This window comes from Hyperolius riggenbachi, chromosome 7, assembly GCF_040937935.1.
Source record: "Hyperolius riggenbachi isolate aHypRig1 chromosome 7, aHypRig1.pri, whole genome shotgun sequence".
Classification (NCBI taxonomy): domain Eukaryota; kingdom Metazoa; phylum Chordata; class Amphibia; order Anura; family Hyperoliidae; genus Hyperolius; species Hyperolius riggenbachi.
The window spans coordinates 298,809,404-298,828,060 of NC_090652.1; the positions used below are offsets into that span (position 1 = coordinate 298,809,404).

Genomic DNA, 18,657 nt, shown 5'->3' on the forward strand with positions numbered 1-18,657 from the left:
GCGCCTCTTTACAATTGTCTAGTGCATCTTGTTCCCACTGTTCTTCTTAACATTTCCCTACACATTTGGTGTTTCTGGCATTTAACCCTCCTGGCAGTATAAAAAATTCCGCCAGGAGGCAGCGCAGCAGTTTTTTTTTTTTTGTTTAAATCATGATAGCTGCTGCTCAGCGGCATCCCCCCGCCCACTTCGATCGCCTTCTCCGATCAGGAAATCCCGTTCAAAGAATGGGATTTCCTGGAGGGCTTCCCCCGTCGCCATGGCGACGGGGCAGGATGACGTCACCGACGTCATTGGGAGTCCCGATCTTCCCCTCGGCGCTGCCTGGCACTGATTGGTCAGGCAGCGCACGGGGTCTGGGGGGGGGGGGGGGCATGCGCCGCGACGGATAGCAGCGATCAAGTGCGGGGCGGCGGCGGCGATCGGTGTCCAGCAAAAAAAAAAATAAGTAAATCGGCCCAGCAGGGCCTGAGAAAACCTCCTGCGCGGCTTACCCCGAACTACGTTCGGGGTTACCGCCAGGAAGGTTAAAGGGGCTTTGCTATTAACCGCTAAAGTCGGCGGGCGTTTAATTTTCCCACGGTCAGAAGGAGAATATTCAAAATCGATTTTCTCAAACTATAAGGTCTTTTTGAAAAAAAAAAAAAAAAAAAATTCTCTTTTAGCGTTTAAGGGGGCTTTGGTATTAAACAACATTGAAGTCGGCGGGCAGTTCTTTTTCAAACGGCAGCAAAGCAGGGGTTAAAACGATAAATATCGTTCAGGTAGGACAAATTTTTTTTTTTTTTTTAAATCATGTAGCAAGCCCAGGGCTCGCTACATGATAGCCGCTGCCTGGCACTGATTGGCCAGGCAGGGCACGGCGTCTGGGGGGGGGGGGGGGCGTCGCGGCGAGTGGCGGCGGCTAATCGGCGCGGAGCGCACACGCAGCTAACACAGTGCTAGCTGCGTGTTGCATGTTGCAAAAAAAAGTGTGCAAATCGGCCCACCAGGGCCTGAGGAATCCTCCTGCGCGGCATAGCCCGCGCTCAGCACGGGCTTCCCGACAGGGAGGTTAAAACGATAAATATTGTTTCATAATGTAAGTCAATGGTGCGCCGTTTTTATCTATCGGCGCTGGGCGCCATTTTTAACTGACCCGTGTCAGGGGTCAGATCTTTACTTTTTAATTTAAAAAACGCAGCATAAAACGCAATGCATATGTATTACCATAGACTTTCATTGTATGCGTTTTGGCAGCCAGCCTGCATATTATGCAAAACTGCAAGTGTCTGCAGAGCGCTTACTGTAAGGGCTCGTTTCCACTGTAGCGGTGCGGAATCGCCTGGATTCCACCGCTGAAGAAATCGCATGCGACTGCGTTTCAACATGCAGATTTACCCGCGATTTCGCATGCGATTTCGCATGGCAAGGAGCCATGCGAATTTAACCATGTCACTGCCTGTGTTAAATTCCATTGGCTTTCATGCGAAATCGCATGCGAAATCGCGGGGAAATCCGCATGACAAAGCCGCATGCGATTTCCCTATAGAATACATTAGCGGCGATTCGCCCGCATTCCTGCCGCACGCGAATCTGCACGACCCTGTTGTGCAGATTTTTCCCGCAACGAAAAACGCCGCCGCCGCCGCCGCCGCACACGTGGAAACAGCCCCATCCACTAACATTAAGTATGCAAATCCGCATGCAGTGCCCGCATGCGGATTCGCTATAGTGGAAACGAGCCCTCAATCGCAGGGGGAACGCTGGTCCTTCTGCTTCTCATAGACTAACATTGCTACATAAAACGCAGCGTTTTATGCTCCACAAGCCATGTGTGCACCCGGCCACAGATAGCATTATTATCTTTTTAACCATTTTGAATTGCTACATTATAATATTGTGAAACTATGGGAATCTGTTCTTATTACCGGTAACTTTCTTATTTTCCTGAATAGTTTAATTAGGTTTGATCCTTTTTTCTCTGCTCTGTTTCTTCCCTTCTGAATGGCTTTAGCCCGGGCCTGAAGATAAAAACCAAACATCTCCCTTGGGTTACCGCAATCTTTGTGAACTGCCATTTGTGAGATGATTACCTCAAACGTTGGTAAATGTACCATAGTTTTGGACTATAAGACGCTCCTGACCATAAGAAGCACCCAGATTTAGAGGCCAAAAACCGGGGGGTGGGGGGGGGGAATATACTAAAACTGGTGCATCCATGGTGAAGGGGCATCTTGTGGATTATGCCCCCTTGTAACTCGTGTCCTCTGTTTGTCCCCCTGTGTCTTCCTCTGCATGGGCACAGTACAGGGTTTCCCTGACATTGCGGCGGGTTGGAGGTTCGTATTGACAGGCGTTCACAAGTTAGGAACTCTCTGCATTTGGACTATAAGATGCAGTGACTTTTTTTCCCCGCTTTTGGGGGGAGAAAAAGTGAGTCTTTTTGTCCAAAAAATACAGTAGCTCACTAGTCAGTATTTTTTTAGTTTTCTATGGACATGCAGCTAATCTTGTCAGGTCTGATCTGCTGCATGCTTGTTCAGGGTCTATGGCTTAAAGTATTAGAGGCAATGGATAAGCAGGACAGCCAGGCAATGTGTATTGTTTAAATGCAAATACATTTTATCCTCCATATCCCTCTCACCTTATTACTAATATTCAATGCATATATAGATCTGTTTATTACAGGCATAGCACCAATGCAAAGCTAATAAGATGGATGGAGGAGGGCCCCTCTGGTCCAGGGCCCCGGAGTGGTCGCATCCTCTATTGCTAAGCCACTGCTTGTCAAATTGCTTATCGAGTTGAAGCCATTGGGCCTGATTCACAAAGCGGTGATAACTCAGTTATCACGCCTAAAAGACTTTAGGCATGATAACCTTTGCACCACTTTGTGAATCAGGCCCAATGTTTGCTAGAAGAATTGGGCAGGAATGAATGGAAAATGTCTGCAGTAATGTCAGAGGTGTGGTTACAAAAATCACACTATTGCATTTTGCAGAGTATTGTCCCATAATAAGCCATGTGTGAGTTGTGTGCGAGAGTCAACATGTTACAAATGTATGTTTTTAAAGTAAACAGATAGTTTCCCAGATTTCTGCCTCTGCTTCCCTCTCTCTCATACTGCATAAACAAATGGAACTTGCTCCACACTCAAAGCTAAAACCGCAAAAGTGACTAAACTCTCCTATGTGGGGTCACTGTCCTTACAGCTACCTAACTGCAGGGAAGCGCTGTGTACAGAGTGCAACTCACCTCCCTGGTTCCAATCGCCGCCTGTCTCCTCTTCTTCTCATAGCCGCTCATACACATGCTGCTTCCTGTTTACCCGGAAGCAGCGTGTCAGCGGCTATGAGGAGAAGACAGAAGAGGAGACAGGCGGCGATTGGAACCAGGGAGGTGAGTTGCACTCTGTACACAGCGCTTCCCTGCAGTTACATTCGGAGGGGGGAGCACGGAGGGCGGCCCGCGGAGAGGAAGGGAGGGAGAGGTCGGGCTGCCCTCCCCGCGGCTGCGGCTCCCCCCTCCATTATGGGGGGGCAGCTACCTATCTAACCTATACTGGGGGTTATAAGAGGCGCCCTGGTGTGATAAAAGCATCTAAAAGCAGTTTAAAAACGGGAAATAAATTTGAGGTAGCTTACCTCAGTGATGAAAAAATCTTTGTATTTTACAAAGGTTTTTATTAGTAGCACAGGCAACGCGTTTCGCGGGTCAGAGCCCACTTCCTCAGGCCAATAACAGTGCCTACATCAGTAAAAAAAGGCTCCTTAGCATACCAGAATCTTACAATATACAACATAACGTTATCACATGAATTGGATATTTACATACTTTCATATCCACTTGTGCACACCTTCAATGGATATATATATATATATATATATATATATATATATATATATATTTATATTATACCGGAAGTTTAGGCGGCGCCATTTTGGAAGAGGTCGCCTCATAGGCTCCCAATGTATTTGCCAGTCCTTCTATGTTTTCAATGGATATAATATATATATGGACCACCATTGTAGGTGTGCACAAGTGGATATGAAAGTATGTAAATATGCAATTCATGTGATAATAACGTTCTGTTGTGTGTATATATGTATATTGTAAGATTCTGGTATGCTAAGGAGCCTTTTTTTACTGATGAAGGCACTGTTATTGGCCTGAGGAAGCGGGCTCTGACCCGCGAAACGCGTTGCCTGTGCTACTAATAAAAACCTTTGTAAAATACAAAGATTTTTTCGTCACTGAGGTAAGCTACCTCAAATTTATTTCCCGTTTTTAAACTGATGCTTGTATCACACCAGGGCGCCTCTTATACCCTAATTGTGCAATCATACCCCCTTACCTCACCCGTCTGAGGGGTGGGTACAGACCACACGTGGCTTCGACCACGGCGGATATCTGTCCCCTTTCTTTTACCAAGGAGAGCGACCGCATCCAGGTCCCTAGGGACCACCCCGAGTGGAGTCGGGTTTGTTGTCTCCACCTGCTTCCTGTGGTCGGTTGCCCCTCTGCAACCCACCTTGGTGAGTAGTGTCTTACTTTTATTACGTTCCATTGTTTTTGACATACTACACCATTGGGCTCCCACTTTTATCTCCTGTATCTTTTCACTATTTGACACCCACATCCCACTATACTGGGGGGGGGGGGGGCGCGCACCTACCTAATCTAACCTATACTGGGGGGCACCTACCTAATCTAACCTACACTGGGGGGCACCTACCTAATCTAACCACACTGGGGGGCACCTACCTAATCTAACCACACTGGGGGGCACCTACCTAATCTAACTATACTGGGGGGCACCTACCTAATCTAACCTATACTGGGGGCACCTACCTAATCTAACCTATACTGGAGGGCCCCTACCTATCTAACCTGTATTGGGGGCACCTACCTACCTAGCTTATACTGGTGGCAACTATACTAGCTACCTATATTGGAGGCACCTACCTAACTAACCTATACTGGGGGCACCTACCTATCTAACCTAGGCTGGGGGCAACTATTCTGACTCCCTATATTAGAGGCACCCACCTAGCTAACCTGTACTGGGGGCACCTACCTATCTAACCTATACCAGGGGCCGATGAGAGCCGTCCGCACCTACCTCCTAATATTAAAAACAGGCTTTTACCTTAACGTCCATTGCATTCTGCTACATGCGCATTCATTTTCTCATGGAAAGCATTTTTTGCAGTTGTATCCTTTGGAGGCAGGTGGTAGATGGCTTGCTCCGGTGGTGTGAGGCCTGGAGTGAGTTGTCTGCGCCTGTCCCCCCCCCCCCCCCCCTCTAAAGCTCGGGGTGACCCATGCTTCACTGCTTTCTCATGTGGTGCCCCCAAGTGAGGCCTGGTGCACACCAAAATCCGCTAGCAGATCCGCAAAATGCTAGCAGATTTTGAAAAGCTTTTTATTTTTCTGTAGCGTTTCACCTAGCATTTTGCGTTTTTTGTGAAGCGTTTTTGGTGTAGTAGATTACATATATTGTTACAGTAAAGCTGTTACTGAACAGCTTCTGTAACAAAAACGCCTGCAAAACCGCTCTGAACTGCCGTTTTTCAGAGCGGTTTGCGGTTTTCCTATACTTAACATTGGAGGCAGAAACGCCTCCGCAATCCAAAATCTGCAGCAGCCCGGGAGTATGCGTTTCTGCAAAACGCCTCCCGCTCTGGTGTGCACCAGCCCATTGAAATACATTACCCAAGCGTTTCCACATCCTCAAGCGGATCGAAAAACGCCGCCGAACCGCTCTGATGTGCACTAGGCCTTAATGTGCATATAGCAGAACGCAATGGACGTTAAGGTAAGTGCCTGTTTTTAATATTAGGAGGTGGGTGCGGATGGCTCTCCCCGGCGCTGGCCACATTTGGGGGGTCGGCTGCGCCACCTAGCCTCCCCCTCCGGGGTGCCGCTGTGGTTCCCAGGCAGTGAGAGAACCTGGGACCCTGCGGTCCCTCCAGTTGTATGGGGGCATTGGGAAGCCTCCCCGTGGCGCTTCTGGATAGTGATAATGTAGCATGAACTTATTTCCGCAGGACGACCGCTTTGCGGTATTGGTTTTTGGACCTTGCATAGTTTGGCATGCGAAAGCAAATGCATATTTGCATGAGCATTGCCTCATGAATAGCCAATTAGGCCAGATTTGGAAAGCCAGACTTGCTAGGGTTAAACTTGGTGTTTGAGCACGCATACATTTTTCTCATGGAAAGCCTACTTCTTCACGTACTCTATTAGATAGATAGAAGATGCGGCGTATGCTACGACGCGGGTCAGCTAGTTTCATATATTAGTTTCACCTTTCAAGTTGAATTACTGAAATGAATGCACTTTCACATGATATTGTAAGGCCTCTTTTCCACGAACTGTTGATAAGCAGTGAAATGCTCACTGCTGCTTGGTAACTGCTTGCTGCTGCCTGGTAACTGCTGGCTGCTGCCTGGTAACTGCTGGCTGCTGCCTGGTAACTGCTCACTGCTGCCTGGTAACTGCTTGTTGCTGCCTCTGCCTGGTAACTGCTCACTGCTGCCTGGTAACTGCTTGTTGCTGCCTCTGCCTGGTAACTGCTCGCTGCTGCCTGGTAGCTGCTTGTTGCTGCCTCTGCCTGGTAACTGCTCGCTGCTGCCTGGTAACTGCTCGCTGCTGCCTGGTAACTGCTCGCTGCTGCCTGGTAACTGCTCGCTGCTGCCTGGTAACTGCTCGCTGCTGCCTGGTAACTGCTCGCTGCTGCCTGGTAACTGCTCGCTGCTGCCTGGTAACTGCTCGCTGCTGCCTGGTAACTGCTCACTGCTGCCTGGTAACTGCTCACTGCTGCCTGGTAACTGCTCACTGCTGCCTGGTAACTGCTCACTGCTGCCTGGTAACTGCTCACTGCTGCCTCTGCCTGGTAACTGCTCACTGCTGCCTGGTAACTGCTCGCTGCTGCCTGATAACTGCTTGCTGCTGCCTGATAACTGCTTGCTGCTGCCTGATAACTGCTTGCTGCTGCCTGATAACTGCTGGCTGCTGCCTGATAACTGCTGGCTGCTGCCTGATAACTGCTGGCTGCTGCCTGATAACTGCTGGCTGCTGCCTGATAACTGCTGGCTGCTGCCTGATAACTGCTGGCTGCTGCCTGATAACTGCTGGCTGCTGCCTGATAACTGCTGGCTGCTGCCTGATAACTGCTGGCTGCTGCCTGGTAACTGCTGGCTGCTGCCTGGTAACTGCTGGCTGCTGCCTGGTAACTGCTGGCTGCTGCCTGGTAACTGCTGGCTGCTGCCTGGTAACTGCTGGCTGCTGCCTGGTAACTGCTCACTGCTGCCTGGTAGCTGCTTGTTGCTGCCTCTGCCTGGTAACTGCTCACTGCTGCCTGGTAGCTGCTTGCCGAACACACAGCTCAACAGTTCGTGGGAAAAGGGGCCTCAGGGTTGCATACAAAATCATGCATTGCACATCCAGCATGAGGCACTTTATGAGCAATGCATGAATGCTGCAACCAAATGAAAGTGTCAGGGCCCTTTTACACTTAATCAGTTGCTCTCAGTTATAACTGAAAGAAAACTGATTTTCAAAGTAATGCCCATGTTTTCCTATGGCGTCTTTCACACTTAACGCGTTTAAATTGAAATGTTTTTCACAATGCACTGCTATGGAAAAAACGCGTACTAACGCACACTAATGCACACCAACTGATTAAGTGTAAAAGGGCCCTCACTGTTCGGGCTCGATTCCACTATTGCGGTGCGGAATCGCCTGGATTCCACCGCTGATGAAATCGCATGCGGATGCGATTCCGCATGCGTTTTTTGCCGTGAATTCGCATGCGAATTCGCATAGGTGAGGGTATATGCGATTTTAACCATGTCACTGCCTGTGTGAATTTACATTGGTACCTATGCGAATTCGCGGCAAAAAACGCATGGGGAAAACGCATGCGATTTCCCTAGTAAATACATTGTGTGCGATTCGCATGCATTCCACACGCAGGCGAATTCTGCAGGGTGTTCCGTGCAGATTTTCTCTGCACAATAAGACGCTCCCGCAGACGCATAAGTGGAAACAGGCCCATTCACTTATATTGTCTATGCGAATCCGCATACGCAAGACGCATGCGGATTCGCGATAGTTGAAACGGGGCCTTCAGGAAATGACTGAAATACTAAGACAAGGCGTAAATGAATAATGAGAGTTTATTAACCAAGAACAAAAAGGAACGTGACCAGCAATGTACATTAATCTCATGCACAGCAATGGCAATAATATGCAATGATAATCTCACACAAGAATAACTCTGCAGGCAAATGTATTGACACTGACATACACATGCAATCCGGAGTATATACAAATAGATTTCCCTGCATAAGGGGTAATGTAGTGTGCGTGCGTGTGTGTGACCCCGGAACCACCGCCCTACACCTTTTAGGTTTTAATATTTTTGTGATCAAAATCGTGGCGGCAGCGATTTCGATCGCGCAAATATCGAAAACTAAAAGGCATAGGGTGGCGGTTTATATATCGTTGGAAAGAGGAGAGAGCTTCAAAATGCTATGCATCTTTCCATAGTTTCTGCACTGCTCGGAGTCCCTTTAAGTCCCCTCCAATATCTTGCTATAGCTATTTTAGTAGCCAGAAATATATTGGCAATCAAAGATCTCAAAGGTAATATTAACCCTCCTGGCGGTTTGTCAAAATCCGCCAGGGGGCAGCAAATACGTTTTTTTTTTAAAAAAAAATTCTTTTTTTCATGTAGCGAGACGAGGTCTCGCTACATGATAGCCGCTGCTGAGCGGCATCCCCCCAGCCCCTCCGATCGCCGCCGGCGATCGGAGATCAGGAGATCCCGTTCAAAGAACGGGATCTCCTGGAGGGCTTCCCCCGTCGCCATGGCGACGGGGCGGGATGACGTCACCGTCATGGACGTCGTGACGTCAAAGGGGACTCCGATCCACCCCACGGCGCTGCCTGGCACTGATTGGCCAGGCAGCGCACGGGGTCTAGGGGGGGGCGGCTGCGGCGACGCGTATAGCGGCGGATCGGCGGGTAGCGGCGGCGATCGGGCACTGCACGCAGCTAGCAAAGTGCTAGCTGCGTGCAGCAAAAAAAGATTATGCAAATCGGCCCAGCGGGGCCTGAGCGGTGCCTCCCGGCGGCATAGCCCGTGCTCAGCACGGGCTTACCGCCAGGGAGGTTAATATCAAGATTGAACAGTACTAGGCCAGGAGATGATCTGGGTCTGAGCCCCGTCAAGGACTGGAGTAGATAAAGTCAAAACATTTTTGCCAAGTTCTTTTGATATATGGGCAACTCCACCATATGTGAACAATTCCTCCAATATCTATCTGTATGGTTATTAGAAAATAAAGCCAATGTATTGCCTCAATATTATCAATTGTTTCTTTTCTTCTTTGAAGATGATTCCCATTGGTATCGTTACAATTATTGTTCTGTGTAGTTCTACTTTCAGTTGTTTGCAATTTTGTACTGACCTTTTTTTAAGCATTAAGACCCCTTATTGACTAAACACTGAGTACTTAAATAATTTTCAAAATGTGGTTATATATTCAACGCTATTAAACCTGGTTACTTTAACATCTGCTAATAAAAATGTTTTGAAAACAAAACTTCATTAAGTTTATGTCCTGCTAGAGCCCTCAGATTTATCATTACTGACCGGCTCTTGCTATGATTTCTGTCTCGTAGGATATATACAAGAAGCAGTATGGGCCGATGTGGAAATCGGACAATGGAATGTATACGAATGTTGTCAACATAGCGGATGTGGACCTGGTGGAGTCTCTATTGAGGCAAGAGGGGAAATATCCAATGAGGGCTAACATGAAACTCTGGAAGGATCACCGGGACTTGCGAGACTTTGCCTACGGCCCTTTCATTGAGTAAGTTCATACCTTGTGGGTGATATATTGTTACAGCAGTTCTGTGTCAGTAGCAGGAGTTCATACTAAGGAATGAACAGGTGATACATTGTTAGAGCAGTTCTGTGTCAGTAGCAGGAGCTCATACTAAGGAATGAACAGGTGATACATTGTTACAGCAGTTCTGTGTCAGTAGCAGGAGCTCATACTAAGGAATGAACAGGTGATACATTGATACAGCAGTTCTGTGTCAGTAGCAGGAGCTCATACTAAGTAATGAACAGGTGATACATTGTTACAGCAGTTCTGTGTCAGTAGCAGGAGCTCATACAAAGTAATGAACGGGTGATACATTGTTACAGCAGTTCTGTGTCAGTAGCAGGAGCTCATACTAAGGAATGAACAGGTGATACATTGTTACAGCAGTTCTGTGTCAGTAGCAGGAGCTCATACTAAGGAATGAACAGGTGATACATTGTTACAGCAGTTCTGTGTCAGTAGCAGGAGCTCATACTAAGGAATGAACAGGTGATACATTGTTACAGCAGTTCTGTGTCAGTAGCAGGAGCTCATACCAAGTAATGAACAGGTGATGCATTGTTACAGCAGTTCTGTGTCAGTAGCAGGAGCTCATACCAAGTAATGAACAGGTGATGCATTGTTACAGCAGTTCTGTGTCAGTAGCAGGAGCTCATACCATGTAATGAACATATGATACATTGTTACAGCAGTTCTGTGTCAGTAGCAGGAGCTCATACTAAGTAATGAACAGGTGATACATTGTTACAGCAGATCTGTGTCAGTAGCAGGAGCTCATACTAAGGAATGAACAGGTGATGCATTGTTACAGCAGTTCTGTGTCAGTAGCAGGAGCTCATACTAAGGAATGAACAGGTGATAAATTGTTACAGCAGTTCTGTATCAGTATCAGGAGCTCATACTAAGGAATGAACAGGTGATACATTGTTACAGCAGTTCTGTGTCAGTAGCAGGAGCTCATACTAATTATGAACAGGTGACACATTGTTACAGCAGTTCTGTGTCAGTAGCAGGAGCTCATACTAAGTAATGAACAGATGATACATTGTTACAGCAGTTCTGTGTCAGTAGCAGGAGCTCATATTAAGTAATGAACAGGTAATACATTGTTACAGCAGTTCAGTGTCAGTAGCAGGAGCTCATACTAAGGAATGAACAGGTGATACATTGTTACAGCAGTTCTGTGTCAGTAGCAGGAGCTCATACTAAGGAATGAACAGGTGATGCATTGTTACAGCAGTTCTGTATCAGTAGTAGGAGCTCATACTAAGTAATGAACAGGTGATACATTGTTACAGCAGTTCTGTGTCAGTAGTAGGAGCTCATACTAAGGAATGAACAGGTGATACATTGTTACAGCAGTTCTGTGTCAGTAGCAGGAGCTCATACTAAGGAATGAACAGGTGATACATTGTTACAGCAGTTCTGTGTCAGTAGTAGGAGCTCATACTAATTATGAACAGGTGATACATTGTTACAGCAGTTCTGTATCAGTAGTAGGAGCTCATACTAAGTAATGAACAGGTGATACATTGTTACAGCAGTTCTGTGTCAGTAGCAGGAGCTCATACTAAGGAATGAACAGGTGATACATTGTTACAGCAGTTCTGTGTCAGTAGCAGGAGCTCATACTAAGGAATGAACAGGTGATACATTGTTACAGCAGTTCTGTGTCAGTAGTAGGAGCTCATACTAAGGAATGAACAGGTGATACATTGTTACAGCAGTTCTGTGTCAGTAGCAGGAGCTCATACTAAGGAATGAACAGGTGATACATTGTTACAGCAGTTCTGTGTCAGTAGCAGGAGCTCATACTAAGTAATGAACAGGTGATACATTGTTACAGCAGTTCTGTGTCAGTAGCAGGAGCTCATACTAAGTAATGAACAGGTGATACATTGTTACAGCAGTTCTGTGTCAGTAGCAGGAGCTCATACTAAGGAATGAACAGGTGATGCATTGTTACAGCAGTTCTGTGTCAGTAGCAGGAGCTCATACTAAGTAATGAACATTCCAAAGAACCAATCACGTCTTTGCTTTTATTTTGTACACCTGCACTGCAAAAATGCAGTTGGTTGTGGTTGATGCAAACAGGGCCGGTTCTTGACTTTCTGCTGCCTGAAGCAAACTATCATGGTCAGCTACTGATCGAGGGCAGTGATCCAGCGCTGCGTTCCGCCGCTTGCGTCACTTCCTGCAATGCCGCCCACTGTACTTCGGCGTTGCAAGGAGTGACGCGAGCAATGGAACGCTGCGCTGGATAGCGGAAGTAGGTGAGTTATTGCTTCCCCCGCTGCCTGACAAATGCTGCGCAAATAGCTGGATAGGGAAGCCCCAGGTGAGGGGGGTGATCCCCCCCCCCCCCCCCCGTTCCCACCGCTGTGCCTGCTGCTCCCCCTCCAGGCTACCTATACTGGAGGCAATTATTGCTACATATGGGGAGGCGGCATCCTCACCAGTTTGCCTCAAGTGGCAAAAAGTCTAGAACCAGCCCTGTAGATGGGCCCAGTTGTCCAGGGGCTGAATGGGGGGTCACATTCTTTGCCAGGAGTTGTGACAGGTTCATAGTTCTGTTTGTGCGTAAGAATGGATATCATCCTGTTTCCATAGGGATGGTCACCAGTGGCACAAGTTGCGCACTGTGCTGAACCAGAGGATGCTGAAGCCAGCAGAGGCGGTCCACTATACCGGGACCGTCAATGAGGTGGTGACAGATTTCCTGACCATGCTGGACGACCTCAGGAAAGAGACACCATCTGGAGTCATGGTGAACGACATTGCCAATGTCCTGTATCGATTTGCATTTGAAGGTGAGTCTGTGTTCCACTTAAATAGGAACTGCAATGAGGGATATGTAGGCTGCTTTCCTTTTAACCACTTAAAGACTGCAGCCTTAAAACCCCTTAAAGGGAAGGTTCAGGCCCGACCTTAAAAAAATAAAAATACAAACCCTCTTACCTGGGGCTTCCTCCAGCCCGTGGCAGCCAGGACGTGCCCTCGCCGTGGCCCCGCAGGCTCCCGGTCTTGTTCAGTGGCCGACCCGACCTGGCCAGGCCGGCTGCCAGGTCGGGCTTCCTCTGCGCTCCAAAATGCGCCTCACGGGGGCGCGCTGACGTCATCAGACGTCCCCGGGCTGTACTGCGCAGGTGCAGAACTACTACGCATGCGCAGTACAGCCCAGAAGACGTCCGATGACGTCAGCGCGCCCCCGTGAGGCGCCTCACCAGGTCGGCCACCGAGGAAGACCGGGAGCCTGCAGGGCCACGGCGAGGGCACGTCCTGGCTGCCACGGGCTGGAGGAAGCCCCAGGTAAGAGGATTTGTATTTTTATTTTTGTAGGTGGTGCCTGAACCTTCCCTTTAAGGACCAGACATTTTTTTTTTTTTTCCATTCAGACCATTGCAGTTTTAACGGTTTATTGCTTGCAACCTACTATCTAAATGAATTTTACCTCCTTTTCTTGTCACTAATACAGCTTTTTTTTGGTGCTATTTGATTGCTTCTGTGATTTTTAGTTTTTATTATATTTATTAAAAAAGACATGAATTTTGTCAAAAAAAATATATATTTTTTTAACTTTCTGTGCTGACATTTTTCAAATAAAGAAAGCACCTCTGACTTTTCTGAGCACCTGTCATGTTTCATGAGGTGCTAGAATTCCAGGATAGTATAAACACCCCCCAAATGACCCCATTTTGGAAAGAAGACATCCCAAAGAATTCACTGAGAGGCATAGTGAGTTCATAGAAGATTTTATTTTTCATCACAAGTTAGCGGAAAATGACACTTTGTGACAAAAAATAAAAATAAAAAAGTTTCCGTTTCTGCTAAGTTGTGACAAAAAAAAAAAGTGAAATCTGCCACGGACTCACCATGCCCCTCTGAATACTTTGAGGTGTCTACTTTCCAAAATGGGGTCATTTGTGGGGTGTGTTTACTGTCCTGGCATTTTTGGGGGTGCTAAATTGTAAGCACCCCTGTAAAGCGTAAAGGTGCTCATAGGATGTTGGGCCCCTTAGCGCACCTAGGCTGCAAAAAAGTGTCACACATGTGGTATCGCCGTACTCAGGAGAAATAGTATAATGTGTCTTGGGTTGTATTTTTACACATACCAATGCTGGGTGGGAGAAATATCTCTGTAAATGAGAATTTGTTGATTTTTTTTTGGGGGGGGGGGTTATTTTATTTTTTTTTACACACACAATTGTCCATTTACAGAGAATTCTCCCACCCAGCATGGGTATGTGTAAAAATACACCCCAAAACTCATTATACTACTTCTCCTGAGTACGGCGATACCACATGTGTGACACTTTTTTTGCAGCCTAGGTGCGCTAAGGGGCCCAATGAGTACCTTTAGGATTTCACAGGTCATTTTGAGGCATTTGGTTTCTAGACTACTCCTCACGGTTTAGGGCCCCTAAAATGCCAGGGAAGTATAGGAACCCCACAAGTGACCCCATTTTAGAAAGACTGCACCGCAAGGTATTCCGTTAGGAGTATGGGGAGTTCATAGAAGTTTTTTCTTTTTTGTCACAAGTTAGCGGAAATTGATTTTTATTTTTTTATTTTTTTTTTCCACAAAGTGTCATTTTCCACTAACTTGTGACAAAAAATAAAATCTTCTATAAACTCATCATACACCTAACGGAATACCTTGGGGTGTCTTCTTTCTAAAATGGGGTCACTTGGTGGGGTTCCTATACTGCCCTGGCATTTTAGGGGCCCAAAACCGTGAGGAGTAGTCTGGAAAACAAATTCCGCAAAATGACTGTTCAGGGGTATAAGCATCTGCAAATTCTTTTTTTTTTTTTTTTTACACTCAGATGCACACCACATGCGGAAAGCTTGTCAGCTAAGGGCCTATCAGCCTTAAGTGGCTGTATGCCATCGCTGGGTAGTGCTATCATCATCGTTCGTCTGATATAGTGATTATATTTCTTATATTGCTCATAGGTAGCTTGATTATATACTCGCCCGATCATCCCCACCCTGTAAACAGCCGCGCTACAACAACTACCCCTTCTCACAAACCCTAAGACGATGGACAGTAAATTCCAGCTACCGCATGTGAGCACACACAACCCTCATCCAACCAGCTCTTATACCACCAACTACCCATTCAGACTTCACAAATACCACGCCCCTATCACCAGTCTCTGCTACGAATTGCCCAACCGCCTCGAACCCCACCCGCCTTTATCCCCGACATGAATCTATATCTATGAGTTGTTTAAATACCCTTCTGTGATTACTCGCCAGATTTTACTACACGGTCTTGCCCATTCACCTCCATCATAGGTCATATCATCTTCCTTCATATCTTGGACTACAGGATTCCTGCCACCGCACAGCTGGTCCATTCTACAGACCCATTCATCCAGACTTGGGGGGGTTGGTTCTTTCCACTTATCCAGTATCATTCTTTTAGCAACCTTGGAACCTACTTCTTTGATTAAAATGCTACCTTTACAACCACCTGCATCAGCAAATCCAAAGATAGCTTCTTCTGCGGATAGGTTGAAGGTATCTGTTAGTAATTCTCTGCAAAAGAGGGTTATTTCTTCCCAAAAAACTTTTACTATGGGGCATGACCACCACATATGCATCTCTGTCCCGTCCTCCTGCCCACACCTCCAACAAACCACTTTATGGCTAGTAAATTTCTGGATGCGTGATGGAGTGAGATACCATTTAGCAGTGGTCTTGTACTGGATGAGTTGTAGACTTGTATCCCGTATGGACCAATTACTCTGCCAAATCTTTGGCCATTTGTGGCTAAGAGTGGGACTAACGGCCGTTTCCCATTTTTCACAATAGGTTGGGGTAGAGTTATCTATCTCGCCTAGGCTATTAAGTTTATTAAGTTTAGATGAAGCTTTTTCCATTTTTTTGTTAAGCAAGATGTGTTTTTCTAGGATATTCAAGTCTATCCTACTTTTCAAGTGCACTTTATGCAGGAAACTTCGCGCTTGGGTTAGTCCCCACGTATTTTTCTGCCCATCGTTATATAGCATCTGCAAATTCTGATGACAGGTGGTCTATGAGGTGCTGAATTTTGTGGAACCGGTCATAAGCAAAGTGGCCTCTTAGATGACAAGTTGTATTGGAACTGAAGTGCAGGAAGTGCAGGATGTTCTCAAATCATGACCTGGACATGGCAGCAGAGAACATGGGCATGTGGTGTATTGGGTGCGTAGACCAATAAGACCGCAATACATTCTTTTTGACTAGACTCATGTTAAGAAAAAAACACACATATCCAGGCACATCGCCTCTAGTTAGGACATTAAATAAGTTATTAAGGAAAGGGAGGTGCTAAAGGGGGTGTGGCCAGAAAACAGCAAAAATCTATTAACCCTTCGCACTCTCGCATGCAAATGTTCAAACCAATGCATTTACAGATTCACTCATCCAGGCACCACTGTTATCCCTACAGCTAAGATAAAAGCCGGGGTCTTAGTTCACAGAATAATGCATTCTTATGCTTAGTCACCTATACTGCGCAGAAGTACCCAGGTAAACATAGGTGTCCTAACTCTGGCCCTGTAACATGCATAGTGCAGACATGCAAACATTCATTGCATCAAACCTATCTAGGGATTAGGAGCACACATCCTGACATCCTTTCCTGGGACAGATAGCGCATCTGTAATGATCTGCTCAGCTGTCTGCACGGGCAGACAGCTGTTTGTCGATTTTTTTAGGTCTGGGGGCTGCAGGTCTCTGGAAAAGAGACCTGTCTTCGCTTTGCAAGTTTCAGAGTTGCTCTGCAGGTGAGGAATTTGCATACACTTGTCATGCAAATTGCTTAGTTGCTTCCTCTGATGGCTTGCAGTATAAAAACCATTTCTTCCCAGAATTCCTTGCTGGTCATGATGGTTTGTTCCTGCTAACTCTCCTGGAGTATCAGCTTGCTATTGTTTGCTAAAGATTATCTTAGAGTAATTCCTTGGGACTGCACTAGGCATCCCTTCTAGTGCAGTCAGGTTGTATTTGTATTGCCTTGTTCTGTCTCTCTGTTGCGATTGTCTTGTCGCCAGCGGCTGTCGACAGGAAATCGTTCTGTCTGTCTGGGAGTGTAGGCCAGAGCTGCGGTTGCTACTGGCTGCTCCATCTGTCTGTCTGTTTGGATCTCATTCGCCCTAATGGTAGTGGCGGTGGTTCCTTCTGTATTCTGCCTTAGGGGTGCTAACCAGAGCAGCGGTTGCTACTGGTAGCCCCATCTGTCTGTCTGGATCACATCCGCTCTAGCGGTAGAAGCGGTGGTTCCTTCTGTACTCTGTCTGGGAGTGTAGGCCAGAGCTGCGGTTCGTTGCTGGCTGCTCATTCTCTCTGTCTTGTCTGGTACGAACGCTTGCTGTAGGCTCGGTGAGGTAACAGTTTAGCAAGCGTTCGCGTTCTCTATTTCGTGTTTGTGTTACTTTGTTAGTTAGGGTGGCACGCTTATCACTGGGCGCCTAACACGCGGTGATCGTGTCTTAAACGCGTTCGCTGTTGCGAATGAGTGCGGTGTTTGCGTTTAGCTAGCGTTTGTTATTTTCCTTGATGATCTGATCGTTATTTGCTATGTCTTTCTTGCTTCACTTGTGCTCTGTCTAGTTCGGTCTTGTGTCACTTTTGGCAATCGCCACTCTTGCGATTGCGTTCCCACTTCGGTTCCGTTGTTGTGTGTTCACCGTCGCTGGGTAGCGACTAGATTGGTGGACATACATACATCCTGTCTCTGTGCTCTCTCTCTTTAAGGGATATCTTGCCCTGCATTGCTTCAACTCGTACAATTTCCATTTGGCATCTGTGGCCGTGCAGAGGCACTCCACAGCTCCATCTGCCGCTGGGAATTGCCCTCTACAGGTGCATAGCAACCAAGCTGGGTTCTGTCAAATTACACGCTTGTGGAGGATTTCCGCGGTGTCAGCGCGCGTCCTGTGTGCTGACCACGGAAAAAATTCCGCAACCGTTACAGCATCTTACCAATCGCGCAAGGGAGCTAACGTAATGTATCCATGCGCACCATGCACATCAGCATAAGCTGTGTGCATGCTGAAAAAAAAACCATACAGGGGAAGGAGGGAGTGCACTGAATTAAAACCCTAGCCACAGGGGTCAGTAACAAGACCCATGTTAAGGAGAAGGCCCAAAAAAATGTTAAGTTTGGAAACTTGGAGTGGTTTCAACCGAAAAGGCTGGGCTTGGTAGCTTCTTGTATTGGCGGTTGCGTATTGTGTGGCATAACGGTTGGTCTCCGCCACAATTAAGTCGTAGAGATCCACGGTGCAGACCAGATGAAAAAAGTCTAGGGCCGATCCTAGATTATCTGTCTCCACCTGGAATCCAGATTGGGCGGTGAAAGGGGGCAGTACGGGTGCGGCAGAACCAGGGGATTGCCAATTGGGATTTGCCAGCACCTCTGGGAGACTATGGATAGTACGGGCCCGTTTTGCTGGTGGCTGCGACTCTGGTCTTAATGCACGTGCCACCGAACCAGTTTCTACTACCATGCTGGTGCTCGCCACTTCACCACGGTCTATGGTAGTACTGGTGCTAGGTCCAGGAGATGCTACGCTACTGGTGCATGCCTCACCAAGAAAACTCGGATCAGCGCTAGCACCACTCTGTTGCCCTTGAGTCTGATCCTGCGGTCCAGTGACATGGGGTGTGGTACGCCTGGCTCTAGCCGGGACCTCAACCTCGTCATTACTATTGGTCAGAGAGCCACTGCTATTCACTGGTTCATATTCTGACCCGGATGATTCGTCGGATGAGTCTT

The 18,657-nt window shown here is 47.2% G+C and overlaps 1 protein-coding gene across 2 annotated transcripts in view; it reads left to right on the top strand.

The window, feature by feature from the left end:
• The window catches only part of LOC137525165 (sterol 26-hydroxylase, mitochondrial-like), a 113,536-nt gene that overhangs the window by 1,014 nt on the left and 93,865 nt on the right, over positions 1-18,657 (top strand). For both annotated transcript variants that reach the window (XM_068246041.1, XM_068246042.1), the window contains 2 exons: positions 9,676-9,869; positions 12,498-12,697. In XM_068246041.1, the coding sequence (XP_068102142.1) occupies positions 9,703-9,869; positions 12,498-12,697 (367 nt within the window). In that variant the 5' untranslated portion in view covers positions 9,676-9,702. The remainder of the gene's footprint in view (positions 1-9,675; positions 9,870-12,497; positions 12,698-18,657) is intronic.